This window comes from Gavialis gangeticus, unplaced genomic scaffold (genome assembly GCF_001723915.1).
Source record: "Gavialis gangeticus isolate Ggan-Ray unplaced genomic scaffold, GavGan_comp1, whole genome shotgun sequence".
NCBI classification, from domain to species: domain Eukaryota; kingdom Metazoa; phylum Chordata; order Crocodylia; family Gavialidae; genus Gavialis; species Gavialis gangeticus.
Window position 1 is genome coordinate 11,821,804 of NW_017729034.1, and position 11,527 is coordinate 11,833,330.

The following is an 11,527-nucleotide window of genomic DNA, read 5'->3' on the forward strand; positions in this document are numbered from 1 at the left end:
ATGTTAGTCATCACTAAATGAGGGACAGTGCTGACCCCTGTATTAAGGTTGCTCAATGATTGCAATTATGAACACATTTTCAACATGCTGATGTGTCTTTTTAGAGTTCCAGTGCCTCCACAATCTGCACCATGGGTCTGATATGAGAGCAGGTCAACCCTGGGGCCTGAAAGAGGTTTTTAGCTTCTTAATGCAACTCTGGTCAGCCCTTTCCTTTTTTGTGTCCTTCTGACAAGATATTTAGCAGAATTTGCAGATTCATTGGAATCTGACAGGCTGCATCATCCGTTCTTCTGTTTTGGCCTTGAATTTGCAACCTCTGGGCTGTCAACTGTGCACCTTGGCCCCCACCAAAGTCAGTGATGGCCCTATTGCAAGCTTTTCAAAAAATCACCATAAGAGGTCTTCATTACAGTCAATAGGGTTATTGTCTTAGGGATACCCCCCTAAGCTTTTGTGGCTCTCTCTCAGACCTTGGTCAACCCAGAGCATTCTCCCTAGTTTCTGTCATGCTGAAGCAGCACATGGATTGCTAAGATCCGTAGGTTTCATCATAGGAAGGGTGGATTGGACAAGTACTCCCCTCCTGATCCCTAACTCTTCCTCCCCCACCCCTCCCCACCCTCCTTCTAGGGAGTCGAAATGCAAAAGCCAAGACTTGCCTGCTTACTGCTGTTTTTCTTCACTTCCTGTCCCCGGACCAAACCATTCCTTGTCTTTGGGCAGTCTTCATCTCGTAAGTTATTTTTGGGCTTTAAAAAATTGGAATTTGGCCTGAAGGAGCTAAAAAGCAGGAGGAGAACCAGGCATAAGTCATCAGGAAAGGCCAAGGGATGGCAGGGCTTCACAAAGTGAGTGGCAGTATCAAAGGTAACCAGCATCTCAAGGAAGACGAGGGTGGAGAATTGGGCCTTGAAACTGGACCAGAAAGAGGTTATTAGAGGCCTTGGAGGTTGCTGGAGTCCTCTGCAGCTCCTGTTCTTTCATCCCTGGTCCACAACTTCTCTCCAGACCTGAGGGGGAGGTATTATGTAAGCTCCCCGAGGCATTTTTTGGCTTGAGGGGCATGGAATAGAGACCCCTGGCAGCTCCTCTCCCAAGGCCTGGGGCGGGCACGTGAAGACACTCCCTTGCCAGCCATGCTCCTTCTCAGCTCTCATCAGTGTTGAGCGGGAAGGAGGGAGCGAGATAAGGAAGAACTAGATTTGCTCACGAAAGAAAAGAGGGCATCAGGACAGATACTGTTGGAAAGTGTGTAGGCCTGTTTGTTCAAGCTCCAAACCTCATACTCCTCCCTGCTCCCGGAAGCACTCCTTGAGGACTGCCAGCCCCGCGGGTGGTCTGCCTCTGAACTCCATCCTGAAAACAGCTGTCTACACTCGCACTCCGGGCCATGCAATTGGCACTGTTGCGGGATCTGCTCATTTTGAGCCTGTAAACATGCACATTTTCCTGTTTTTATCATTTATGTGCATACTCAGCTGGACTTGTCTGTGATGCCTTGAGCCATCCCTTCTAGCACTTTTTAAACAGTACACATCTTTGTCCCCGAGGCAGGCCTGTGCCTTCACTTTCTAGGCAAGGACCCTGATGGAGAGGGGGAAGAGGCAGCAGCACAGAGCCTTCCTCTGCACACCTCCCACACCCTGGAACAACTCCAGGTTTTTTTGCCTAATGCCACATCCTCCCTTCCCTCTCCACCCAGTAGTTTCACCTGCCCCCAACCAGTCTCCTTTAGATTGGTGAGTCCTCCAGCTTCACTGGAGGAGTATCTTTACTCCTTCAGTTGGCTGACTCCGTAAACTCCTCCGCCAGCCGTGATTGTAACCTGAAATCCCCTGCTAAGGGCTTCCACACCCTCCATCTCCCTGCTGTAAAACCACCAAGCTCTTTCAGCTGCTACCCCCTGCTTAATTTGCCAGTTGTAGCCTCCTCCCTCTCCTCCCCAACCACAGCCATGCTCCACACCCCTTTGAGAGTTCCCTAGCCCAGCGTTTCTCAACCTGTGGGTCACGACCCAAAAGTGGGTAGCAAGAATATATGAAACGGTTGTGAACAAACTTGAAAAATAGATTCTCCTTTAAAGGAGAAAAACATGGGAAGCCGTGGCTTTTCCCTTGCAAGCTGGCAGAGCTCCAGTCTGCAAGGGCCTGCTTGGGGTGGTGCATGCCACACATACACCACCCCCACACACACACTCTATGCCCCACACACTGTGGGGCTGGGGACAGTGGGTCGGCAGTGACGGGTGCTAGGTCGGGACTGGCCATCAATGTTTACAAACAGGTCTTGGTACAAAAAAGGTTGAGAACCATTGCCCTAGTCCACAACCACATTCACTCCACATCAGCACTATACCTAGATTCCTGGTGGCCCCAGGCAAAATTTTAGTATTGGGACCCCCTTCATCAGATAATGATAATAGTAATTGGACAACAGAAAAAGTTACCATTTTAGGGCCCCCTTTCTGTCTGGTCCCTGGGCGGCCATCTGATTCATCCATGCCCATGTCCGGCCCTGCTCCACATCTGCTTTGTTACTCCCACTACAGCAAGAGAAGTTCATTGCTCACTGTTATACTTCATCTCTGCTGAAAATTTATTTCCCCACAGTTATATTTGCTCCCCCTCCCCACATGAAGCCTAGTGGGCGAGAACGACTAGCTCTCCTTTACCCTAACCCTGCTTTACCCTCCTTATCATTTTCCCCTTCCTGTAACTGTACTACCTCCCTCATGTTTGGCAGTGCCCATTTTCTTTTCATGAATTTCTTGCTAATGACTGTTTGTAGAAAAGGAGAGCATCCCAACTTCCTGTACAACTACATTGACCTCAAGGCTCTTACAACAGCACTGGTCACACAACCATCTTGAAGGGTCTGTGTGACTCAGGAGGCATGTCAGAAAACAGAAACAATGTTGGGGACTAGCCAGGACAACCCAACGAATTACAAACTGCAGGTTTCTGGAGCAACAGCAGAGCAGGGAAAACTGCAATAACCTCATGGCAAAGGGGACTGTCTGTGAGCAGAGCTGGGAGAACAATCCACCATACATTTATTTGATGAATCTAGTCACTCATTCCCCAGTTATTTGCAAATAGACTTTGATTTTCATTAATTGTCCACTATCAGTTAATTGACAGCTATTGGTGAAAAAGGTACTCAAACAGTACTTCCTCTCCCAGATGTCAGTGGCAGCAGCCTACAGATGAAAAGAGCCTAACAAGCACAGCTCTCTAAGCACAGAAGAAATGCCTTCTTCAGCAGCTCCCCTTCTGGATGATGAAAGGAAAGGTATAAAGATGGTTCCATCCTCCTTAGCTGAAAGGATGGTGGTCCAAAATCTGCTTTGTAGGAGGAAAGTAGGGGAAAGGAGGACAGCAGGGTAAAAAAAAAAGAATCATGAAGGCTTGGCTGAGCAATGCCCCAACCATTTTTTATTAGTTAATATTTATGACAGTTATTATTCATAAACAAGAATCACACTGTTGCTATGTAAACTTGTGTACTGCCCCTACCTCAATAAAACCGACTGGTTTATTTCTGTCCACACCTCAAGCAGGTCCCCTTCTCAGTCCTGGATTGCATGAGGAACCCCAGCTGCTTCTGTGGTGGGCCCTAATATACTACCTCCTCACAAGATTTGTGCAAGTGATAAGAGTCCACGCACATCTGCCTGGGTATGACAGATTGTTCAAGTCTGGGCATAGAGCATACCTTACTCCCAAGGGTCCAACATGTCAATACGTGGACCCAGCACACACACAGATGGCAGCAGTGGGACTTACTGCAGAGTAGGGGAACTAGCAGCTGGGGTACGAGGGGCTGGAACCCCAAAGCTTAATGGGCACTGCTCACATTCAGCTGATTTAAAATGTAGAAAGAGAATTAACAAACCAAAGTCCCTAGTAACTTTACAAGAGAGTTATTAAATGTGAATGCTAAAAAGTTTTAATTCCACAAAACACTAGGTAACTCCTGAGCATTTAGACCTGTTATTAACAAGCACTTCAGGCAAGTAGGTGAAATCCAAATGTAGTCACAGTTCAGCCTTACAACGACATCCTGCTGCATTTGTCCCAGTGGCCTACAAAGAAGGGGAAGCCATTTCTCTTTTCTAGCTTTCCCAGCTGTGAGAAGAATGTAATGCCACCCTGCAGATGAAAAACAGCATAATCCCTATGGGACTCTGCCAAAGAGGAACCAAAAAAGCAGAAGCAAGAAGCTCATGTGATCTAAAGCAAGGGGCATGGCTCAATTCAGGTAATTTCTTCTGCTGGTTTTCTACACTGGCCAAAGTTCTGTGGAAGCTCCTCTTCTGCCACTTGCTAGGAGGCATACCTGAGCACTCAGATTGCCCCCAGCTTCTCCACGTGCAACAGGTGCATTCACTTCAGTGTCTCACTCCATTTCCAGCTGCAGTGTCTCATACCACCACAGTGCAAAACAGGTGTAACACTGACTCAGCTGGTAACGCACCCTCTAACTTAATCATCAACACCCTCTCCTCCAGTCCCAGAGGCTTCCCCTGGATTTTACATAACCAGGTATCAATCTAGCCTGATTCTGTGTAGTTTGTGGGACCTAAAAAGATCAGGCTGAGGCAGCACACCTAGAGGCATGAGGGAGAGTACAGCTTGCAGGCAAAATAGTGGATCTATTGAGTGCAATTGTGATGTATCCACACAAATGAGATCAGAATCTAGTACTGTGTCTGGCAGAGGCAGAAGGAATAAGTCATGTGCCAAGCCTTTCCTAAGCATGTACAGAAAAGCTCTAGGAATGCAACCAAACCAGGACCTTTGGTCTCTTCACAACTATGTGCTGAGAACAGAGAAAGGGAGCAGAGGCAGAGAATGTCAACCTTGTAGAACAAGATGCGTCTTGACCCTCTCTGGGAGGTAACTTCACCTTCCTGCATGTGCTGATCCTTCCTCCCCATGACTGTTCACTTGGGATTGGAATTCAGTGCCTAGTTACCAAATTCCTTGTTCTCACTGAGCAGCAGTCAGTGTTGTGCTTCCCACAGTTCATTCTAACCACATGTGAAAACAAGTGCTCACAGATATCCCCCAGGCAAAATATAAGGCATGTATTTATTTTAACAGGTCTCTCTTTCCTAGCACACCCCACAGCAGCTCTGTGTCTCAGCAAGGTGCTTCCTGGCAACACATACCGTCTCTGTGACCCTGCTGAGACAGACATGAGTCCCAGCCAGCAGAGACACTCCAGGTCTGTGGGGACTTTGTCATCTGTCAAAGTGCTACAGTTCTGAGCAGGCTCCGCTGCAGAGTCTTACCCAGTGGCCCACCGGGGCACTCAGAGTGTTCAACAACTTTTCCACAGCATGACCAGTGGGGAGAACCGGGGTGACCTTTGTGCCCATGGCCGCAGCCTTGGAATCCACCTACCCATCCCAAGGAAAGAGAAGAAGCAACATTAGTTTAGCTGAGAATATGAGAAAGAAAGTTCTAGTGGGTAGTGACTTCCTAAGTGTGCCCTGAAACCCATAGCTTGGCTGGTGGTGTAGAGGGGTCACTGCACACATGGTTGTGCACACACAGAACAAACTCAGATCCTTCTGCTGTGGACTGGCAGCACCAGAACCCTTCAAACCGCCTCTGGTGGAAAAGACAGCTTAGCCCTGGAGAACCTGATCTCACCTGTCTGTGCCATCTCCTGGAGCCTACAGACAAGGACTGTGCTCCCAACAGCTCATCTCCAGACCAGGCACAGGGGAAGAGGTCCCAGTGGGAAAAGGCCGTTCCTATTTTTACCACATGCAAACCTTAAAAGACAAACGTGGGCCTTGCATGGGAGAAGGGAAGCCAGCTCTAATTAAAAGTGTGGCTAAATCAAACTTTCATTTTAGACCATGATCTGTACATAGCTGGGACTCAGAATGCTTCCCATTTACCAGGGTCAAGGGAAGCATGGAGAGTTGAACTTTTGGGTGCTTAAAAGAGCCGAACCATCTGGACTTGGAGTCTTCTCTCAGCTGTAGTCCAATCCTGGCAGGATATACATTCACATTCCTCCAGGTCATGGGAGGGCAGATGCACGGGCTGGGGCAGGACTGATTCCAGAGCACTTACAGGCACAGTGATAGGTGAAAGGGGATAGATGGGATATAACAAACACTCCTGGCTGAAGCTCAAGTCTGGAGAGAGCTCTGTGCTTACCTGGCATGGTCCCACCACAGGCACAGCGAGCAGCTTTCTGGCCTCCACTGGAGCAGAATGTGCAGCAGTGAAACACACCCTGGTGCTTCCGGAATTTGTTCTTCACAGTTAAAGTGAATGGAGAGCCCTAATGAGGACAAGGGAACAGAGATGAGTGCTTGGCACATCTACTACCATGCTGCGGCCCTGGTTGGTATCAAATGCTGCTTGAGTGATTCTGGGAATTACAGGCCTAATGAACCTAGCTTTAGCACCAGGTGACAAAACACAGTGTATTAAATGCCCTCTAGATCAGTGGTTCTCAACGTTTTTAGACTCAAGGAACCCCTGGATAGCCTAGAGGAGGCACCCCTCAGAATTTTGACTAAACAAGAAGAATAGAGCAGGTTTTTTTATTGAAAAAAAAACTCAAAAAGACCACAACAATGGATTTCTATTTGAAATCTCTGGGTTCATCTTGTGAATCATGTTTTCCCACCTAGCATTTTGTGTCACCCTGCAACACCCTTGAAAGGATTGCATGGCATTCCAAGGTGCTCTGGCACCCGGGAGGAGAATCACAGCTCTAGATGAATGTGAGATGATAAAAGCAGCAGGAGTTCTGTGAAGGAAAGTTATACTTCTGCAATCTACCAGAATTCCTTGAACCAGTCAAAATAGCAGACAAAGGAGAAATGGTGAAAATTGATTTGTGCCTTGGACAGCATTCTTCTCAAAAGGTGATTAAGAAAATTAGTTAGAGATAATAGATGGGCAATTAGGAAGCGAACCAGCAAAGGGCTTAGGGGGCAGCAACAAGTAAACTTGGAGGCTGGCGGCAATCTATCAGCAGGGAGCCTGTGAAATTTCTGAAAGGAACCAGAGCAAGAAGCAAGAGGGGACAGCAAGGGGACTGACTGACAGAAGGGAAGAAAGGGCCAAGCTGAGATGGTTTTCTGGGTGACTGCAGGAGATTCTTCCTAGGTGAGAGACTGATGCAAGGGATAAGGAACCCAGCCCCTTAGATTCCTCTGGGAAGAACTGAGATATAAAGGTGGGACAGCGAAGATTCAATGTCTGCTGCACTATCACAGGGAAGGAAGGAAGTGTTTCTGGTCAGAGGAAGGGAATCGGGAGATCTGTGGGTTCTCCTGGGAACAGCTTAACTGCCCGATTCACTCCACCCCATGCCTCACACAGTCATTGAGCTGGAAGCCTCACCTGCACATGCTGCCCTTTGACAGAGACGCAGACAATGTATGTGCCCAGCACCTCTGGGGTATAAGAAACATGGTAGGTCCCATCGCCATTATCACAGATGGCTGGCTTGATTGCACTACAGACACATGGAGAGAAGTGACAGCAGTCAGGATCTTACAGAAAACTCTTCTAATGGCAGGCCACTTTGTAGACTAGACATGCAAGAGTGGGGAGGTCACTGCAGGGTCCCTCCAGTACATCACTACAATGCTTTTGACACTATAGCCATGAAATGCGCTGACCACACACTAGACACAGGCAGAGATGGAATCACCACTTGCAGGCAAGTACAAGTAAGCAAAACCCATCATTCAGGAGCCCACATTGCTGCAGCCAAAGTACTTCTGATCTGCTGCTGCCTTCTAACTGGGAAAGGGGGAGGGAGTGTAAATAACAGGGGAAAGAATATGAGGGAAGAAAGGAGAGGAAAAGGAAAGGCAGGGGAAAGCAAAGGCAGCTTATCCCAAGAGGCAGGAGGCATCAGCACTGAAGGCACCTTGAAATGAAAATACAAATTACTGGTAGTGCTCAGTGGTAACTACCACTGCTGTCCTGAGGCAGACCAGTGCTTTAGTTTCGTGTACTGTCTCTGACAGTGGCCAGTGCTATTTGTCTTTCAGAAGAAGGTACAAGAAACCCTGCAGCAGGGGTCTCTGGAACAGCCTGCCTAGATGGAAAGTTTGTCCTTTGCTTCTACTAATCAGAACTGCTTTTGCCCTGAAACAGGATAGTTTATAACCCTTACAGAACCATGTACTTGGTTTCTGCCCGTCATCTCAACTGAAAACTCATCTACTTCATCTTCAGACATCACCCTGCCATTAAATGTGGCTCTGAATTGTTCAACAACTGCTGTGCTGCTCCCCAGATGTGACTATTTATGCAGGGGAGGAAGCGATCACAGATACATAGGAATGTGAAACCACGTTGATGTGATTTCAGTGATCTCTCCTCCCATTATCAGAATTAACCTCCATAAGGACAGGTGAGTTGTGTGCACTTTTCTTTCATCTCAAGTGGTCTGGAGCGCAGATGGAAGGACGAGATAAGTCCAATGGCAATGCTTCTAGTTCAGTAGGTATCTACATACAGGGTGATGCTTCCCTTTCTTGTGTTAGATGTAATTGCTGGACCTGTCACTTCTGCTTGCTGGGTGGCCTGAACCAAGATATAACCCATATAGGGGACTATCTATAATCAAAGCTAGACTCCTGAATGATGGCAGATTTCAGTTTCCCTCATAGCAGAGTTTTAGCATTTTGTTCTCTCCTAAATCATGGCAACCAATCAACAGCTAGGCTGGCACTCAGCTCTGGGTTAGGCCCCTCTGGAACCAGCTGTATCTTCAAAGATCACCATGACAGATTTTTTTCCCCAACTGTGCTAATACCCTTTCTTGCTGCTCTACAACAACTCCAGCTCACCGTAAACCTTGTTTCACAAGATTTTTGATCTGTTTCATATTTTTTACCATAGAAATACCCTAAGTGTCAAATCTGGTCTTCCCTGGTTTTGCAGAAAGACCTCCAACCCAGTTTTGTTTGAGCTGATACTTCTTTATTGGAGGAGGAAAGGATGCTGAAGCATTAACAAAGACACCTTTTAAAATGAGATATTATCTAAAACCTAAGCCCCAGTTCTCTGTTGTCTTGCTCCGTGTGCAGCCATGTATACCAACATAGCAGGAGTACAATAAAACACTACCAAGTTAGACCAGCTGCAATTCATACCAACTGTGCGGGGAAGAGTTTGTAAAAGCCTAAATCTTGTAAAACTGAATGTTGGGAGCTAACAGCACTGCTAAATCTCTAAGGCAGCTGTATCAAACATCTGGCTTGGGGGCTACATACAGCCTGCAAGGCTTCCCACAGGACCAGAAATGCAGCAGTGGGTTGAACAGCAATGGCATTAACTCCCACAACAGCTAGAGTCACTGTATTGGCACGGCAGGGCCAGCACCCAGGGAGCTAACACTGCTGCTGCCCATCTTGCCACCAAAATTCTGGGTTGCAATCCTCACTGGGGATAAAATTCTGTGCGCTGTTAGCCTCCTGGGTGTTGGCCCCACCTGCACAGCAGCTCAGGCAGCCACTGGGGCCAACACTGCTGCCAAACTTTTGGATCATAATCTCCACCGAGGACACAAGTCTGCGGCAACAGGGTTAGAGGCAGCAACAGCAACCCCCATGGCTGCCAGGGCCAGTTCCAAGGAGGTTAATGCTATCACTGTTCACCCCAGAGATAGATCATTTGGTCCTGGACTGCACTGCAGGGCCAAATTATTTTGACACTGTGGCTGCAAGGCATCCACAGACAATAACTGTGACGCAGCTGCTGCAGTCATGGCCTGGGGTGCTTAATCCACAGGCCATGTTGTTTCCCCACTGCCAAATTTCTGGACCTGTGGGGAGCCCCAGGCCCTGCACACTGGATCAGGGCGCGAACTAATTTACTCCACAGCAGGATAGTACTTGTTGTAAATAAAGTACTGTCTTGTTGCGGAGTAAAAGCCACTTCTGATCCCAGCATGCAGGGCTGAACAGGGGTGGCACTAAGCCCCAGGACCCAATCCTGGCATGTGGGGGGCTGGAAGGGGGTGATACCAGGCCCCAGGGCCCAATCCCAGTGTAGGGGGCTGGAAGGGGTGACACAGGCCCCTGAGACGCAATCCCAGCATGCTCGGCTGGGAGGGGATGGTGCCAAGCCCTCAGGGACCAATTTTGGCCCCAGGCCTCTGGGACCCAATCCCACGGTGCTAAGGTGGAAGGGGGAGGGGTCAGACCCCCATACACCAATCCTAGGGCCCAGGGGTGGGATGGGGCAGTGCTGGGCTCCAGGGCCCAATCCTGGCACATGGAACTCAATCCAGCCCATGGACCAACCCTGTCAGTTATCTGGCTCATGGGACCAAAACGTTGAGCACAACTGGTCTTGGCCAAAGCACAGTTCTGCCATTCTCCAGGTAAATCCTGGCCTGACTACTGACATCTCTTACTTCCATGTGATTCTGATCAGAGAGAAAGTGGTGCCAGAAGTGGGAGCAAGCTGATAGCAAAGGCTTTAAAGACAGAAGGCAAGAGAATCACTCTGCATCCCCTGGAAAAGCAACTCACCAGTCCTTCTTATCCTTGTGAACAATTGTGACCCTGACGAACTCTCCTCCTCTCCCCATCTGCTCCCCCAGTGCATCATAGCAGAGTAGAGTAAAACTGGCTGACTGATTCTGACGGGCATGGTGGAGATCTGAAAAGCAGAACAAACTCTCCCATACAGAACAGAACAGAACAGAACAGAACAGAACAGAACAGAACAGAAAGAGACACACTTGACATCAAACAGCTACCTTCCATCCCTAAATTGTTCCAATCTGGACTACTTCACTCATGCTAAGGTTTTACAAGTTTCCTTTCATCTGGCCTTCTGAGCTCCTTCCTACAGGATGTAAAAACAAGTATGTTCATAGTGACTAGGTGAGTATGGCTGACCATACCCTCCACAAGTGGCAAGTGGGCCTTAATCTTCAGTGGAAGCTGAATGAACTCTGTTTGATGTAGCCTGAAAGTGAGATGCAAAGACTGTACGCCTCTCTGCAGTCCCCTGGTTTCTGAACTCCGCTGGCAACTACTTCTGTCCCCCAGACAAGGGCTGCTCTTGTGGGTGTTCAACTACAGTGGCCCCAAAGTAACACTGTGAAGGCTGGAGAGAGCCATAATGCAACTGCATTCCAGCCCAGCCCTTCCTAACCACCCCCATTCCCACCCCCAACATGAGAAGCAGGGTACAGCACCATTCCACTCTTTCTACAGCACGCAGAGATCCCTAGAAGCTAGTTTCACTGATTTTGCAATCTCTCAGGCCCTTTGCTTGTTTAAAGGGAATACAGCAGAGACCAGAATCAGAGGTAATGTCCTTTGCACAGTCACCTCTGCCTGGAGGTAGCTGCCTGAGCTGCTGTATCGGCAGGGCCAGAACCCAGGAGGTTAATACTACACAGTGGGGTTTGTGATTGCAAAGGGTTGGGCTGGCCACAGTTCTTCCCCTCCCATTCCTGGATGCAATTCATATGCTATTTTGCAATGTAACTGTATCCTCTTTAACTGCACAGG

General features: G+C 48.4%; 1 protein-coding gene across 1 annotated transcript in view; it reads right to left on the reverse strand.

Annotated features, from left to right (window-relative positions):
- Positions 1 to 3,405: 3,405 nt before the first annotated feature.
- TRIM45 (tripartite motif containing 45) overlaps positions 3,406 to 11,527 on the reverse strand; it is a 17,374-nt gene continuing 9,252 nt past the window's right edge. The window contains exons 3-6 of the mRNA XM_019527562.1: positions 10,535 to 10,664; positions 7,383 to 7,497; positions 6,183 to 6,309; positions 3,406 to 5,407 (exon numbers count right to left, since the gene is read on the reverse strand). Of these exons, the coding sequence (XP_019383107.1) occupies positions 5,256 to 5,407; positions 6,183 to 6,309; positions 7,383 to 7,497; positions 10,535 to 10,664 (524 nt within the window). The 3' untranslated portion in view covers positions 3,406 to 5,255. The remainder of the gene's footprint in view (positions 5,408 to 6,182; positions 6,310 to 7,382; positions 7,498 to 10,534; positions 10,665 to 11,527) is intronic.